At 54.8% G+C, this 18,334-nt stretch overlaps 1 protein-coding gene across 1 annotated transcript in view; it reads right to left on the reverse strand.

Annotated features, from left to right (window-relative positions):
• Nucleotides 1-14,433, reverse strand: part of LOC100539169 (chromodomain-helicase-DNA-binding protein 6) — a 53,264-nt gene extending 38,831 nt beyond the window's left edge. Inside the window, 3 exon segments of the mRNA XM_010722226.3 lie at nt 2,602-3,098; nt 11,224-11,279; nt 11,726-14,433. Of these exon segments, the coding sequence (XP_010720528.2) occupies nt 2,602-3,098; nt 11,224-11,279; nt 11,726-11,768 (596 nt within the window). The 5' untranslated portion in view covers nt 11,769-14,433.
• Nucleotides 14,434-18,334: the final 3,901 nt, after the last annotated feature.

The following is an 18,334-nucleotide window of genomic DNA, read 5'->3' on the forward strand; positions in this document are numbered from 1 at the left end:
CAGGTATTTCCAGCTGATTCTAGCACACCAGGACAAAAGAGTCCAACTGCACGGCCTGGTGCAGGGCAGCAGGGGGCTGGGGGCTCTCCCTGACTTAGGGAGCAGCACCACAGGGGCTGCTGGAGGTGGGGTTCAGCTCACTGCCAGCCTGCACAACTCCTGGGACCTGGGAGCCAGGCTGAATGCTGTGACAGAGATAGGGCAAGGAGCCAGAAGATGCCAGGCAAGCATCTCCCCACCCAGCTGAGGGGCACAGCCATCCTTACCCACTGCAATAAACACTGCTAAGAGAAAGATTTTCAGGAGTTGCTGCCTGTCTCCAGGCTGAGCAAGAAGCCTGGGAGCAGAGCTGTCTACTGCTCTCGCCAGCAGCCCCTCCACATCCAAGACTTGCACAGCTGAAGAGAACAGTGGGTTTCACAGCCCCATTGAGGTTTTGTCCCCATTTTCATGAGACAATCATGCTTGTCTGGGGCCAGCAAAAGCCACACAGTTAAAAATCTGCTGTTCAGGCCAAATTTGACCTGACTGTGTAGCAGCAGTTCAATTAGAGGCCCTGAAAATGCACGGAGAGCATTGCTTCCACCCAAGCAATAACTCCCGAGATATTGATTTGCAAGTCACAATTAACAACTGCTTCATTCATGAGCCAGTAGTTGGCTGTGATTAGAAATAATTTAGAAGAAATTATGCCACCATTATCTGCCACTTAGAGGACTCCCAGCAATCAATCCCTCCGCACGGAGTGCCCGCCCCACCAGTTTGGGTGGCCCCCTGCTTGGCATGGGGCTCCCACTGCTGCCCCACATCCTCAGCTTTCTCCATGGCTGGGAGCAGGCTTCCCATTCCACCTCAGGGTGTCTGCTCCCAGCACCCATTCCTGCTTCAGTTGTCTGCTGTCTGCTGAGCCACAGGCCAAGGCAACCATAAGAGAGGCTCATAATGGGCCCTGCCTTGCTTTCTGCAGCAGCCCCAGACTGCAGCTGGGGTGACGCCACCACATCCCCCTGCCTGGCCAACCAGGCTGGAGCCACGGCGGACAGGTCACACTGTCGCTGCCTTTAGCACTGTGTGAAGCCATTGCTGGCAACCAAAGGACCTTCCAGGTGGCAGCAGGCTCCTGGACGACAGCTGGACCCCAGCCTCCAAGGTCTGCTCTTTCCCAAGCCCCTCCGCTGGCCTGGACCCCAAGGTTCCACCACGGGGTGGATGTGTGTGAACCGCCCACACAGCAGTTTCTTACAGGCGCAGCGGAGGCGGCACTAGAAAAGGCTGCCAGCAGCATCCTTCATCTCTGGCAAAGGTTGAAACAAGCTGCCTTCAAGGCCTCCAGTTCAGCCTCCTGCCAGGAAAGGCCACAGCAGGCCTGTGTGCCGGGCACGAGGCCAGGCTGGGCTTGGCGCCAGGCTGGGGGCTCCGGGAGAGCAGTGTGCTCACACATCCTGCAGGACACGGTGACCACACCGCCTGGCTGGCCCATGGGCCACACAGAGCAAACAGAAATCCTGCTTTTTGGAAACAGGGAGAGTTAAGGGCAGGCACTGACCCTGCAGGTGCTCTGAGACTGAGACTGCAGTTTGTCCTTCCTAAGAAAAGCACAATCCTTCTGGGCACTGAGTGCTGCCTCTGCACGTGCCTCATCCTTCTTTTCCTTCCCACTCTGCTCCAGCTCTACTCCCTGGCCTCCCTGCTCTCTGCTACTCTCTGCTTGACCTGTCATCCACATCTCACCAGCCCATGACACGGGGCCAGGCATCCTTTGTGCGCAGACCACTGGGTTCGAGAGTGAACAGAAGAGGCAGCAGTGTGCAGCTCAGCTGTGGGTGCTCCACCAGGGGCAGAGCCCAGCTCTCACCTGCTGAGCTCCCCACCAGCCTGCTGTGGGAGCTGTGCTGCCCCATACAATCCACCTGAGCTCTGGGCACGGCCACCCTGGCACAAACCTCTCCTCCAGCCACGAGAGCTACAAAGGAGCTAAAGCCCCCGGGGCAGGGAAGATCTGGGGCTCCATCCCATCCTGCACACAGACAGCCATGGCAAGAGGGAGGCAGATGGGTGGATGCAGTGGACCCTGGGAAGCCCATTCTGGTGACTGTTTCCAGGAAAGTTCCTTCAAGCAGCTCTACCAAACTGATGTCTTCCAACAAAGAAAGGTTCTGATGAAAAAATCCAAGCTGGATCCTGTACTAATCTCGTTTCTGGCACAAATGCATTCATCCTATGGGTTATTTACAGCACAAAGGAGGGCCCAGCTCCAATCAATAAGCCTACCTCCTTGTACAGGACTCTCCACAAACACAGAAAGTCCTTGACAGTAAATCAAATGATGCCAGTTGAGACCAGCTCCGCTTTCTGCACATATTCCCAATTAAAAAGAAATCAGAGCTCCTCTTCTGTCCAGTGATGTTAATTAATAGGATGAGGAATTACCAGAGGCAGTGGCGTTTGGCTGCGCAGTATGAGGGAGCCCTCAGCCACAGCTCTGCTAAGAGCCCACGGCTGCTTTAGGGGGGCAGTTCCTGCTGCAGGGTGCACCCCATGTCAGCCCCTGGAGCCCATAGCCCCTGCCAGTCATCGAGCCGAGGTCACAGCAGTACCCACCTGCTCTTCTTCGGCCTTGTTCTGGGGCCGGGCTCAGAGCCGCTCTTCCTGTCTTTAGGCTCCTTGGGAGCTTTGGGTTCCCGAGGTTTCCGGGGCTTCTTGGTCACCTCCCTCTGCTTGGGCTCCTTCTGCTTCTTGGGCTCCTTGGCCTTTTTAGGCTCTTTTGGTTCTTTAGGCTCTCTTCTCCTCTTTGGTTTCACCTCCACAGCTGCTTTTTCTCCTCCTTCCTGCTCTCCCAAATCCTTTTTCTTCCGTTTCTTCTTCACCCCCGTGCCCACAGCCCCAGTGTCCTGCATCCCGTTCTGGGCGCTTGGCCGCCGCAGCAGAGCCCCGTCAGGCTGCTCCTCAGGGCACAGGCACTGCCCACCTGCCTCTGTGGCCGTCGCCCTGTGGGACTGCTGCTCCTCGCTGCCGGCCAAGGGGCCCTGCGCCTTGCACTCCCAGGTGTCCGAGGCATCCGACATTGGGGAGCGGCTCAGCACTTTTAAGCTGGGTGGCTGCAGAGAGAACAGAAAGGCAGCACATGAAGCAAATCCCACAGACAGAAGCACCACGTGTTTGCAGAGGGGATACCGGGCTATACACCCAGCAAAGATTTCCATGCCAGAGCGCTACATGAGCTGTGCCCCTTGATGTGTGGCAGACCTGCTGGCCATCACAGAGCTCCACGGGCAGGAGCCCCAGCCCTGCCAGACGGTGGCACAGCAGGACAAGACACGGACCTCAGCCTGACATCTCTCCTGTGTCCCCAGGCACAGGACCACACCAAATGCCCTGCTGGGAGCATGGTGCTCGACCTGTGTCACCACCATGGCTCTTCCTGGAAGGCACGGTCAGCCCAGGGCCTCTGCAGGGGACAACCAGCAATTCCTGCTCCCACACCAGGGCTAGTGAAAACTAGAATGCATTTAGCAATAGGAGCTTTTTGTCCCAAAACACAGAACTGCCCCATTTTTCCCACAAAGACATCTCTTCCATGTCTTACAGCAACTGTGTCCCAAGGGCAGAGCCCAGCTCCTATAGCTAGAAAGGAGCCTGGGAGTCATTGGGCTGCGGTGCGCCGTGGGGCCCTCCCAGCACCCCACATCCTCCTGCCCCGTGCCAGGACAGCTGCTTCTCCTGAGGGCAGGGCCTGTCCTGAAGCAGCCTCTAGCACCCTGGAACTCCCAGCCCCATCCAGCTTCTTGGGTATTCCAGAGTTGCTGGGGTTTGTAAATATTTACATCCCATAGGCTGAGGCTGGATTCACAGTGGTCACCTATTCACCCATTCACCATGGTCCAAGCACACAGCACTCTGCACACCCACTTCTAATTTGGATCAGCAAAAGCACTGTGATGGCACAGAGTGGCCCTGCCAGGCTGCCCCGCCACTGAGCAGCAGAGCACCAATACCCACATGGCACCGTGCCCCTGGGCAGCCGAGAGCTCTCCTCTTGCAGGGAGAAACACTGCACTATAGATGCTGCCTCTGAGCCTGTGCTGAGCAACGGGGTCAGCCTCAGCCACAGCCTTTGCACCTCTTAGATCTTGCAGGCTGCCCAAGCTGGGGATCAGCTGGAACAATGTACTGGATTAGTTACAAAGTGCACAGACCCCACGAGAATGGATCTCCTTTTGATCCTGCACTGAACAGCAGCCAAGCACAGATACCATATAGAGAGCCAGTCATAGCATCGCAGCGTGGCAGCAGGGTGAGCTGCTCCCAAACCAAGATCAGTCCCACACCGAGCTATGATGGCCAGGCATGGGGGGCCGTTCATGCATCACTCTTCACAGCGCTCCGTGCCCGAGCTGTGTGACATCCGCACATCGCCACAGGCTGCAGGGCCCATGAGAAGGAGAGCATGAGGCAGGAACCCCTTTTCTGCTGCATCGCCTCAGGCTGCCAGCAGCCACTCCAGCTCCAGACATCCTTCAGAGCCCAAGGCAGTTCTGTGGCTTTGTGCCCCAAGGCCGGTGCTGGCCACAGGACACCCTGCAGGCAGCTGTCACCACAGCCTGCCAGGGGAGTCACAGCAGAGCAGTGGGAGCAGCCAGCAGTACACACCTGCCACAGCAACAGTCCGACGCTGCTGCGCGGTGAGAGGGCCACGACCAGCAGCTTTAGGAACGAGCAGCACACAGCTCACACAGGCAGCAGCAGAACATGAGGACACCAAAATCAGGCACCTCCAGATGGGCTGGATAAGGGCTGCCAGCCCAAACACCCTGCTGCATCCACAGCGATGACTGGGTGTGCCATGATGCTGCAGCACGCTCCTGCTGCCCACCTGCACTGCATTTGCTGCCATTTGCAGTCGGTTTGGTGCAATGGGGAGAGCTAGGGACAGGCTTTTCCTGTTTCCTTCGATGAAGTTCAGCTTATCCTGGCTTCTCTCCACCAAAAGCCAAGAGGAAGAGCCTGTGAAAACAGTGCAGGTGTTATCTGTACTCCTGTGTGGCTTCAGAGCACTCCTGCAGCTCGCCTGGCACAGTCCTGCCAGCCCTGTGCAGCCCCACAGCCCTTTGTAACCATGGGTTCCAAGTGCCCAGCAGCATTTGGTGCTACCAACTGCTAAGATGTGGGAAAACACGCACTCATTTTATTTTAATCCTGCTGCCCTCCTGCATGTCTCCTGGTTCTCAAGAGGTGAATATAAAGAAACGTCTCCTCACTGCCCTCTCTGCCCCATTCCCTACTTGCCCTGCTCTTACCCTGCAGAGCTCCCTGTCCAGCTCCAGCACAGGTGCCTCCCTCTCCATGGACACCAGCTGGTCCACCTCCAAACCACCTATCTGAGCTGGCAGCAGGAAAGCACCCATCACTGAAGATGGACCATGACACAGCAGGAGGATATACCTGTGTTCTCTCTCCCTTTGCAAATCACTGCAAGCAGAGCCAAATTCTCTTCCAGTGCTTTACAACCTCCTCCAGGAGCAGGGAAAGCCCTAAAAGAACATGCATATAAACAGGAGGGAGACTGACTTTTCACAGAACCAGATGGTGACAGCACAATGGGGAAGGAATCTAAACTAAAAAAGCAGAGATTTAGGTCAGGTGTGAATGAAAATTCTTTACCCAGAGGCAGTGCAGCCCCGGCACTGCTGCCCAGAGCTGTGGGTGCCCCATCCCTGCAGGTGCCCAAGGCCACAGCTGGGCCCTGGGCAGCCTGAGCTGGGGAGCAGCCAGCACACAGCAGGGCTGGGGGGGGGTCTCTTCCATCCCAGCTGTGTTGAGATTCTATGATGTGGTGGTACCTCTGTGTGTTACTTGGCAAGATTTTTCTTTAGCTCTCCCAACTCTGCCTCCATCTCACCACCTCACATACTCACAGCAGGAGGACCATGTGCCAGAACAGCACTCTGCACGCTGCTCCTGTGCTTGCCACTCGAGAGCCAAGAGCTCTCCTACACAGACCCTGTTCTTTAACCCACCATTCACATACAGAGGCCTCTTGTCAGAGGACTGCACACCTTTAACAGCACCTGGTGAGGAATGTGCTCAGCAGCGGCACAGAGGCTATGCACAATGTACCGGTGCACTCACCTCATCCTCACTTTAAACCCACAGCAGTGCAGGTGCCCAAGGCCATGGCTGGGTCCTGGGTAGCTTGAACTGGTGGAGGGCAGCCAGCCCATGGCTGGAGTCTGTGGGGGCCCTTCCCACCCAGACATGCTGGGATTCTCTGATTTCCTCTGAGGTTCAGTGGCTGTGGCAGCTCCATCCATCCTTGGGCAGTGCTCCCTGGGCACCAAGGGCCCTGCTTACTTTCTGCCACGTTAGCTGTAATTTGAGGCAATCCCTGTGCATGTGCCACCAGCTGCTCTCCAAGCACAGCCCCTCCTAAAGACATCATGGTCTTGAGATACTTGAAGAACTTATTATTAGAATTTATGCTTTTAGCAAGCAACCCTTAAAAATATTTTTAGCCCTGCCTTGTTATAGGTTTATTTTAAATTCCCAGTGTGTGCCCTTTTTCCTCACTACAATCTTTTTAATTAAAAAACAAACAAACATCTTTCTACATTCAACAGCCTTCCACACATCTTTTGTAGCTGTGTGACCAGGTGAGCTCTGCTGTTTCCTCCTGGGGTGTTTTGGAGGGGAAGGGGAAGTACAGAGCTCCCCCCAGCACCCCTCCCCCTTTCCTGTTTCCCTGCACCACGTTTATCTTTAGGACTGTCCCTTTCAATTATCTCTCTCTGTTGTTTTTGGTTTTTTTTGCTTTTTTAATGGTGAGGATTGCAATGATTTTACACTTTCTGGATACACTTCTGTGTATAGTTTGGACACTTTTTTTTTTTTATTTCCAGCTGAACCTTCCACAAATCACATTTGATAGAAGGAAGTCCCCCAACAGCAACACACAATCTTCTCCTACATTCTGACGAAGAGAAAGTCAGAAACAAAGAAGTGCTTAAACCCCCCCAGAAAGCTGTAAGGGCTAACGGAGAGCACTCATAATTGCATGACCCCATAACAGGGCATAGTCAAGGTCAGGATGGGCCTTAATGGTGTGTTTCCTTAACTTGAAATCGGTTTATTTCATTAGGAGTCACAGCTTGACTCAACTCCCTCGCTTTTACTCAGGACTTGAGGGAAAGCAGCACGACAGAGGGGCAGTAGTGGGGCTACCCATGGCCCAGCACTGTGAGGATGGGCAAGGGGGCACAGCTGGTACGCACCCACTGCCAGCCCAACCTGCACAGGGAGCAGAGGATCCAGGCCCATGGCAGCGGCTGGACTGGGCCACCCCTCATCACCTCATGCACGGCCCCGAGGGAGGCAGCGGCGGGCACCAAGCAGAGAACCTCCCCAGCCCTTCTCCAGGGCATCATCCACAGCTCCTTTGGTTAGATGGCACCCACACAGTGTGCTCCTGCAGGACGTGGGACTGCAACCAGCAGCAGGAACTGTGCCACACGCTGTCCTTTGTTTCCAGTGCCCTGCAAACACCAGCACAATTCAGTGCCCTTTTTCTGCAGCTTCCAGGAGAAGAACACATGGGGATACCCCCAGGTCTGACTTGGACCTTGAAGAGAACTGTCCTACACAGGGAGCATGAACAGGGACCATGACAAAAGGGTCCACCACAGGTTTCCTAAAGCAGAGCCCAATACCAGGGGGCTGATCCCTGCCCCTACCAGCTGCCTCTCCCTGCAGTACCAATGGCACCCAAGCCAATAGGCCCTGTGCTCAGCTCTGCCCACCTGTCCCCACGGCCGCTCACAGGGCACCAGAGGGGTTCAGAAGGCAGCTTTTCCCACATGCAGTATTTCCACAGGCTGTCAAGCCATTCTTGCTAGCAGCTGCAGTCCCACCAGCGGCACAGCACAGCCTGGTGCATCCTCTCGCCGGCTGTCCACACCCCTCGTTTCCCAGTTCTTAATGCAATGCAGCAGAAGCTAAAAATACCGAAGTGCCACCCTCTGTCATGTCTCTGAGCAGGCTCAGCAGCCGGCACGGGATGAGCGTGACGGAGGTGGAGGCTGGCTCTGTTCCCAAGGCGTTCTGTGAGCCACAGCCCTCCGCCGGGGAGCACAGCCAGCACAAGCAATGGGCACGGGGAGGCAGGGGCCGTGGGCCCTACTGAGAGTCATGTGCAGCAGTGGGGTGAGCACTCCAAGGTGGGGGCTGTGGGGGTTGGTGGGAGGATCAGGGCATCCCCACTGCTCCCCACTCACCTGAGGCAATGCCAGGAGCCCAGGAACACAGTTTGGGAACTGAACCACAAACACTCACAGGGTTCTCCAGCCCCTGCACGATGTCCTGTTGTCATCAGGTGAACTCTGTTTATGGCCCTTGACATTGTCTGCACTAGGGGAAACATCAAAGTTTAATAAAATAGACCCATAGCATCCAGGGAAAAGCAGCGAGTACTGGAATCAAAGGCAAAGCAGAGCCTCCAGACTATGGTCTCCAGTCCCAGGCTGTTCCCACCTGCCCCCACAGCTCCTCTGCACACCTGGGCTCAAACCAGAAAAAACTCCCAGGGCACACAGGAGGCACAGACACGTGCTGCTCGGCTCCAACAGCCCAAGCAAGAGAGGGCCATTTCCATGGCATCTGTAGAGATTTACAGGCACCACTGGATACATTTTAGCTCAGTATTTGCCAGGTTATTCAACAAGGCAGAGCTTGGCAGAAATTAGTAGGAGCAGTCCCTGCTTACGTGGCAGAAAGTAAGCAGGGCCCTTGGTGCCCAGGGAGCAGGACACTGCAGGGAGCGCTGCCCAGGGTTGGATGGAGCTGCCACAGCCACTGAACCTCAGAGGAAATCAGAGAATCCCAGCATGTCTGGGTGGGAAGGGCCCTCACAGACCCCAGCTGTGGGCTGGCTGCCCCCCACCAGTTCAAGCTACCCAGGACCCAGCCATGGCCTTGGGCACCTGCAGGGATAGGGCATCCCCAGCTTCTCTGGGCAGCGGTGCCAGGGCCTCACCACCTCTGGGTAAAGAATTTCCTCCTCACACCTGACCTAAATCTCCCCTCTTTTAGTTTAAAGCCAACCCTCTTGTCCCATCACTGTCAGACTGTGTAAACAGGATGGAGATCGAGTTCTTACAAGCTCCCTTCAAGTACTGGAAGGCTGCACGGTGGTCTTCCCATAGCCCTCTCCTCTCCGGGCAGAACACCCCCAGCTCCCTCAGCCTGTCTCCATAGCAGAGGTGCTCCAGCCCTCTGAGCACCTTTGTGGCCTCCTCTGGACCCGCTCCAGCATCTCTGCGTCCTTCTTGTAATGGCAGCCCCAGGGCTGGATGCAGTGCTGCAGGTGTGAGTGCCATGGCCTGCTGCTTCTCCTGCTCTGCCAATGGACAAGATACTCCAGCACATCACATTACCAGTCAGGAAGGCGGTAATTTGTTTCACAAGTTAGCCACAGCCTGGTGACAAACCCCAAAGAATTTCAGGCATTGCTAGGGAAGAAGAGTCACATCAAGGCAGGCCCTGACTGCCAAGCAGGGCCTCCCGGCTGGAGCTGTCCTGCCAGGCCTGCAGAAAGCACATCCAGAACCCACTTCAAAGGAAGCCGACAGCTCCCTCAGCATCTGACACCAACACAAAGGGTGCCAAGCACTCTGCCAACTCCTGCAGCTCCCTGCAGCCCCAAACAGCTGCCCGCAGGGTGACGACCCAGCCAAGATCCCACAGGTGAGCAGCAGGTTCCCCCCACACACAGGGCTCACCCTGGCAGCTGTTAATGCTGCACAGACCCCTCTGGGAAGGGGACATAGGGGACATCCCCGCACAGTTCCTGCAGAACTGATGAGCTTGGGAATGTTGCAGCGCACTCCGTGACACGCAGTAAGGAATGTCCCATGCTGCTGCTGGTTCAGAGCACAGGAGATGGACTGCTCGACCCTACATCTTCTTCCTCGTGCTAATTTGCCTTTATCTCCCTCCCAGACTTGATCTGCAGGGACAGCTGTACAAAGCACTGACAACTGAGCTATTTAAAAACCTCCAAATGTGGGAGGAGGATGCTTTTGCAGTGCTCAAACCCCACATCATTTCAGCAATCCCATTTACAGAGCAGTCAAAGCTGCTACACAACTGTGGGAATTTCCTACCTGGCAGACGGGTCTCACATAAGCGTGTCCCAAGGGCTTATCTGGCAGCAGAGCCCAGTTCTGCTGTGCTCCCACCCTCACCTTGAGGCTGGCTCTGCCTCCTCACAGCACCTTTGGGAGAAGCAGTTATTAAACTCCTTACCATACCAGCCTACTGCACACACATTTCCTCCACAGGCCACTGTCTCGTACCATGGCCACACACCTTTTCCAAATCCTTCTCCCTTTCTCCTCCCTGCTAATCTGCCACAGCAGCAAAGCATGACCCTGAGCAACACCAAGCACTGCTCCACAGCAGGAACGCCAGTTGGTGCTCTCCAGCAGATCCATCCCTCAGCTCAGTGTTCAGCTTCTTGGTTTCCCATTAAAGCAGCACAGGCACAAAAAAGCTCAGAGCAGAGTGGGCTGTTCTCTAGCCCCAGCCATATTTCAACCCTGCTGGCAGTCTGCTGTAACAGGTCCCTTCCCGTTCCCAGAGCACCGATGGTCAGGTTTTCCTGTGCACACAGTTAATACAAAGACTGCTGGCTAATAAATCTCCTCTGGGACCAGCAGGTAGTTACGATCTGATGCAGCAATTCTGAAATGGCAGCTCGGTGGGATGGGATTATTTCTGAGCAAGGAGAGATTTGCTGGCCAGGCTCTTGTAGCACTGCAGATGTGCTGGTCCCCAGCCTCCCCAGCAGTGTCAGCCCTGGAGCATTACGTTATTAGCAGCAATCACAGCAAACATGCTTTTCTGTAATATATGTGTGATGAGATTCAAATAAGAACCAGAACTAGTGACTTGAGGGGAAAGAAGGGCTGCTTCTACACAGGGACCAGGACCAAAGCAAGAGCATTTCCATTAATGAACACAAATCCTATTGTGTCTAACCACCCAGGTAAGATTCATCCACTCTAGGCTGCAGCTCTGGTCAAATTTCAGCATCCTGAGCTGTGGCCATTGCTGGAAATGCAGCAATCCCTCTCTTGTCCCCTACCCACCACACATCCACTGCAACACCACACAGCACAAGCTCCCGATGCCTCACCAGCTGAGTTAGGAGAAGGAGAAAGGGTCACAAACCTGCTTGTCTTTTTTCTGTATTTTCATTATCATCAAATCAGGGATGAATGTTATTTCTGTAAGACACAATACAACAAAAAATTGACAATAAAAAGACTGATGATCCCAAGGCACTCAAACCTTCCACCTCACCCCCTTAAGAGGCTGTGCAAACCCCAGTCCCACTTAGAGCAATAAGGCTACAGCAGTGAAACATGGCCACAGAACCCCGTGCAACTCAGTGCTACCCAAACCCAGCCTCACGCTCAAGTCTCAGCACAAAGTGGAGCACCTGGGACATGCAGAATTGCCCTCTACCCCACCACCACCCAAACCCCACACCAGGCCCTGGAAGATCTGCCAGATGCTGCCAGCCCTGCAGCAGCAAAGTGAAGCAGCAAACCAATTGGCTGTGCCAAGCAATGGGAGTGTGAAATCCAAGGAGAGGACGCAGAAGCCCAGCAAGCCTGGAGGCCAGGGCCACTCCTGCGTTCCCATGGCTGGGGACAGGCAGGAAGCACACCTGAGATCCATGTTGCTCTCCCTGGCTTGGAGCTGCTCACCATGGGGACAGTCAAGAGGACACAGCGTAGTTTCAGCTCCACACCCTACCCAATGCAGCCTTTCCATGGTGCTCCAACAAAGCTGTCAGGCCTTGTGGGAGCCCCCACTCCAGCAGACACTGCTGAAGGGCCAGCAGTTGTCTGCTCCCACAGCGCCAGGAATGGGAGCCAAGGAACCCAGAAATATTTGACAAGCATTTGAGACACAAAGTTCACAAACACGTGCCTCATTTGCCTCCCATATAGCGCAAACCCCACTCCACACAGTACGGCACATGGGCTCACCACAGACCACTGATCCTTCCCCTCACCCATGCTGAACCCCCCTGCCCAGCACAGGCTCCAAGCTGGCAACAGGCATTACCAAAACCCACAGCCACTGCTCTCCTCTGGTCTGCTGGGACTCCTCCCAGATCAAGAGCCCAATGTCAGAGGCATCCAAGGAGATCAATCCCATGCGGTGATGCTGGTCCTTCCCAGCCTCCTCAGCTCAACCCTGCCACACCAGGAAGAGCCAAAGGCTTCCAATTCCCATCCCGGTTATGCAGCAAAGACCAGGCCAGTATGTCCCATGGGGAAGCCAAGCTTGGTGGCAGTAAAGGCATCTAAGTGCTACCAGCTGAGCACGGAGGATTTTGATGACATCTGGAAAGGATGGTGCAGAACTTCTCCCCGCCTTACAGCCAAGTCTGTCAGAAATGTATGTCCACCAAGACATGGCCCAGAAAGGACAGAGGACAAGGAGCTCACACAGGCTGGGCAGACATGCACAGCTGCCTATAAAGGCCCAGGCAGAAGTATCAGGCTGAGCAGCCAAACCTTCAAAACAATCCTGCCAGGCTCCAGTAGAGAGCAGCCCCAGCCCAAGGGTTTGCTCAGAGCAAGAAATGCTAAAATCTGGGATAGGTTCAGCTTTCAGAGGCCTATGAGCTGCAGGAGGCTCCAAGGCCTCCAGTTATCCCTTCCTCACCATCAGACTGTACCCGTCCAGATCCCCAGACTGGATATGCTCTTAGCCCTGGCTCTGCTTCCCAGCTTTTCATTCACAGATTTTCTTTCGAGGTAGCCCAGAAGATGGATCTGGACTCTCCAACTCTTGAAGGCACTAGCACTCTCTTCCTACTCTTCATGTTCTTTGACTCAAATAAAACAAACATGATACATTATGGATCAGACACGTTTAGTGTTGCACCAGCACGATCACCACTTTCTGTACAGCTTCCTTTAGACCCAGGCGGTGCCAACGGCTGAACATGAGGGCAGGGGGATGCAAGAGATGATGTGCAAGATGCCCACAGAGTCAGTGGCTGCTCCAGAGCCCAACTGGGGGCTGCTGGGCCCTGCTGCCATCAACCCTGGCCTCCCACTAGCCCAGCCCCCTACTTCCAGCATCACCCAGCATTGCTTGGGGCTGCCCATTCCTTATGTCTCATTTCCCCAGAGAGCAGGCGCAGACTCTGCTGCACACACAATATGTGCACACAGTTTCCACAAGTAACTTTCCCCTGGGAAAAGTTAGCACCAAAAAGCACTCCTGCAGCTCACCACAGCATGGCAGAACACAGGCAGCCCCAGACCCGGAGGGCAGTAGGAGGCATGGCAGCAGCCCAGCCCCGTGCTGGCCACAGCCAGCAGCACTGGCACGCAGCAGTGGCCAGCAAGGGCCTGGCCTGTTGCTGGCAAGCTCTGAATAGGCACAGGGACAGGAGGGGACAAGCAAACAGGTTCAAGAGGGGACACTGGAGAATGTTTCCCTGTGACTGATGTTATGAAGCACATGTGGCACTTCTTGGCACACACCTTGGCAGGGACACAGCCCAGGTGCTATCCCCACAGGCCACAGCCACAGGTCAGAGCTGTGTTGACCAAGCCCATGTCATGCTCAGGAGCAGTCCCAAGCCCAGACTCAGGTCTGCTATGCCCTAGCTTTTGGTTCCAGCAGATACCCAACACCAGCCCTACAAAACACCCAGCTGATTTCCACAGCACTGAAGCCAGTGTATACATCTGTCTTGGAAAATCAAAGCTGAGATGCTCATTAGTCCCAGAGGAGACTTTAACAGAGATATCAGCTCTGACAAAGACAAAGTCCTTCCAGCACAAGGAAAAGGAAAAGCCCAGCAAAGTCACTGCCAGCATCAGCAGAGGTGCTTGGTCTCCTGACAGTCAGAGCTGCCCACTCAGGAGGCTGTCCCCTTGGGTCCTTGCAGGGTCCTGCAGCAACAGGCATGATGCGCTCCTGGCTGTGTGAGCTGGCCATTGACCAGAGCCACGGTGGCCACGTGTGAATCCAAACACCAGGGAACTGCCATTGACAGTGTTCCGAATGTTCTGATATCAAAAGACTTAAATTCAGAGACTTAAGATGTATATAATGAGGGTGATTTAGCTCTGGGATGTGCATGCTTTGTGGCAAGATCCCCATGCACCCAGCGCTGTAACAGTCAGTGCCAGCTTTCTAAACTATCATTAGGTTTGGAGAGTTTTCTTGGTTACAGTTTTTGGTAACAACCCCATGGATCCACCATCACCAGCCAGGGCCAAGCTGGAGGGGAGGTAAGGGCCACGTCTGTCTGCGCATGGCCTGGTGCTCTAAAGTTTCTGCTGCCTGAGCACCTGGCCCGGCCTTGGAGCTTCACCACCACCTGCCAAGGAGCACCACCACTCTGGCACGTGGATGTATACATTGCCAGCCCCATTTAGCTAGCCATTTCCATGCTAATTAAGTATTTGCAGATTAAAGAGAAATTCTAATCTCAAAAGAGGCAGCCCAATTTTCTAAATGAGCTTATGGTTTTCATATGGAGATCAACATGTTCTCACTACGCCTCATCTAAGTGCTCCAGGCTGCTAGATTCAGCCTTACTGCCACCAGCACAAATGGCAGCTCTCACTCTGCGCTCAAGTTTTTCTGCCTTTTGTGCCCACCAGGAGTGCCACAGCGGTGCTGCCAGCGCAGCAGGCATGGCCATCCCAGGCCAGGCATCTCCCGCAGCACAGCAGGTCCTGCCGGGCGCTCAAAGCTGTCTGGCTGTATTTGAAGAGAGCGGCAAAGCAGTGCCAAGAGCTGCGCTGTCCCTCTACGTGAGCAGCCCATCTCGCTGTGGCACGGCCTCTACAAAGCATCTGCTGCGAGCAATGACGTCTGCAGTTACACAATTTGGGGCACATCAGGTTACCAGCATCTTCCCTGGAATTTATTCTTATTGTTTTGCAAGAGCATCTCTTACACCAGTCTGACCCCACATCACGCCTGCACTTCCTGGCACGCCTGCTTATGCCTCTCCAAGAGCTGAAGCATTTATGCACAAACCAGAAACACAATCAGCAGTTTCCACATCTGAGCCAACACCACCCCAAGACCAAGCAGTGGCCGTGTGTCCTTCCCCTCTCTGGGCTCCTCGCATGAGCGGCCGGGCTCTGTTCTGCAGCTGAAGGACTGACTTTCCCAGTGCAGAGGCTGAAGTTCATGAGCTCCAAGCATCCTGCATACACACACAGCACTCTGACCGCCAGATCTGCCAGCACAAACCTATCTCAGCTCATACGGGGAGTGATCACCTCTCAGCTCCGTGCATACAGCTCCATCAGAGCACGCCCCTGCACGGCAGTGCCCCTTAGAAATGGGAGAAGAGATTCTCAAGATGAGCACCAGGAATAAGTGAAAAGGAGTGTTGAAAATAAGCTGAATGCAGAGGCACAGAGAACTGTAGGTGGCCCAGACTCGTAAAGCTAAAGAGAGACGTATGTTCCCAGCTCCAAAACTCACTGCACTGCACACAGCTACTGAAGAAAACTGAACATGCATTTCAGAAATGCCCCAGGAGGTCTGGGGACGAAGGCAACAACGGTAACAGGGTGAGGCCCCAGGCTAGATCCTGTCACAGCACTCACAAGGCACCCAGGCTGCTGCCCACAGGGCACAGAGCCTTGGCTGTGACACACCGTGCAGCACCAAGACAGCATACTGACACATCTGTGCTACCACAGTCACAGAACAATGTTAGGAGACCACAGCAGGCAGGGAGAGCCCCAGGAAGCACAAGGACTTGCTAGGACAAAGTCAAAGCTGCTGCTGGGGCTGCTGTCAGGACTGCACCTGACAGACAGACAGATTGCCACTGCCTATGTATGTCAGGAGAGGATCCCAGCACAACTGCCAAAGCGCCTTCCCAAACTTTCTACCACACAATGTCTCCAGCACCCAGGTTCCTGCCCACTGAATACCATCTGCTGAAAGCCTAGCACAGGGCAAACAAAACACACAGGTGCACACCCATCCCCAAATGCGATCTGCAACTGATGCACAGGCTGGGCAACATACTCCATTCACACATGCAGCTGCAACAGGACCCGATGTCCAGTAAGGAGATGCACACTGCTGCATTCAGACTGCAGAAGGAGAACAAGAAGCACCCAGGCAAAGCAGAGCTGGGATGTTCTGGAGCAGCAGGCACACCTCCTGTACTCAGCAGTATCCAACATCCACCCCTGCATGCAGCAGCAAAGGTGCCAACCAACAGCCAGGGAGTCCTGGAAGTAGGAGCTGCACTCTGCAGCACCCACTGCACCACAACAGCTCCTGCAGTTGCCCTGTGCTGCTGCCCTTGGGGAGCTCCCACCTCAGCCCTGCAGTACTCCACCAGTGAGCCAAAACCTGCCAGGCAAGGGTTCCACAGCTCCACAGGCACTGCATCCTTTCTGGCTCCTACAGCAGCTCTGAACCAGAGAAGTGAAGCACGTGGTTGTTCGAGGAGATGTGTAACACAAGCTCTGTTAGTAGGAGCCGTGTGGAATTACCCTGGTCACAGCTCTGGCATTATCCTGTGCCAAGCTGGTCAGCAGCCACACTGCAGAACCAGGAGGAGCCATGGGCACCAGCTCCCAGCACCATGCTGTGTGCCTGGGGCTGCACTGAGAGCAAGGCCGGCCACAAGCCAGAGTCGTCTGAAGCTGAAAATGATGAGGCACAAGGCCTTTCTCCACTCAGACCTCCACAGCAAACCTCTGCTTGCAATCAGCAATTTCACTGCGCGTTTGCTGCTTACAGGAGTTGGTGAGGCTGCCCGAAAACAAATTGGGCAAATTTGGGAGGGCTTAGAGGTGTTTCTTTATCCTGGGGATGCAGAGACGGTGCTCCAGTGGAGGACGCCTCAGTGTCAGAAGACGCAGCTCTTCAGGGCCTCCTTCAGCACCAAACGGATCTCAGTAAGTTCAAATGTATTTCAGAGCATCTTCAAAGTACGCATCCAAAGCAGTCCGGCAGTTTTATGGAATAAGCACATTTTTTGTCTCATTTTGGAACTTCAAGGACAACAAACTCCCAAGGAATGTTCTTCAGTAAGAATTTCATTTACATACCACATTGCTATGGTCTGCAGCCACATTAAGTGGCGTTTTTCTGCTGTGTTGGTCTGCCGGGAAGCTGCGGGCTGCATCAGGCTGCACAAGTCCTGAGGCAGCATGGCAGCACACGAAGCTCCAACGGCACTGTGCGATACCCCACAGCCCTGCTTCCAGCATGGAAGGTGCTTTATTTCACCCCAGAAGAGTAATTTCTAATACTCATCACCTCACAAGACTCCAGCAAGGCCTGCACAGAGCCTGAACAACCCCTGCTCCAGAGCAGCTCCTGTGGGCAGGAGGGACAAACCACGGCTGGGACACGGCTCACGGGCAGCACCGTGCTGTGCCCAGCCCAGCTGCTGCCTCCTACAATGGCTCCATCAGCTGTGGGGATCACCCCAGGGCTGCCTTCACCTTTCTGCAAACTTTGCCGGGTCAGAGGACAGCAGTCGTGCTCCCACCATGGGCAGGCAGGAGGGAGAGCTCTCAGCATGCCACACTCTTCCACGGTCTTGCTTGTCCTAAGAAAATGAACGTGTTTCAAAGAGAGAATTGCTTTTCTGAAACCATTTTCCAGCACACCCAAAATGCTGAATTTTCACCCAAGAAAAACAAAATATTCAACCCTTTGCTCACCCTACTCCCCTGGTACCCACCCTGCCATCCCGGAGCATCCACGGTGCACCCGGCCCCAGCACAGACAGTGCCAGCCCTGCACCAGCACCCCTCATCCTCTGCAACCCACTTCTGGCTTCTCTGCCATGAAACCTGCACAGGTCACCTCTAACAGCCACACGAGAGCTCTAAAACTGCTTTACGGCTGCAAAATCCATCATGCCCATGAAGCTGTTGACATTCTTTATGACCACATGTGATGCCAGCTCAGGAGCTTCTTCCTCGCTCAGTAGCACCAGCTGTACCCCAGGCAGAGCCTCTCCACAGGTGGCTATCAAGGATGGCTGCGGAAGCACTCAAAAGCCCCAGAACGCTACAGGGAAGGCTGCACAAGCACTGACAGGTGAACTGCAAGCTGCTGTTGCAGTACAGGAGAAGCCCTGCCTGACCCTGCTGCATGCTAGCAGCAGCACCCAGACCCAAAGCCTGGATCTAAACACAGGGAGAGGCACCTTCATACAATGACGGGCATCCTTCATCGCCCTGCACGTGGGAAGGCTCTGAGCTGTACTTCCCCAACAGCACCAGGAAAAACAGGAGTTCACACT

This window comes from Meleagris gallopavo, chromosome 22 (assembly GCF_000146605.3).
Source record: "Meleagris gallopavo isolate NT-WF06-2002-E0010 breed Aviagen turkey brand Nicholas breeding stock chromosome 22, Turkey_5.1, whole genome shotgun sequence".
Classification (NCBI taxonomy): Eukaryota; Metazoa; Chordata; class Aves; order Galliformes; family Phasianidae; genus Meleagris; species Meleagris gallopavo.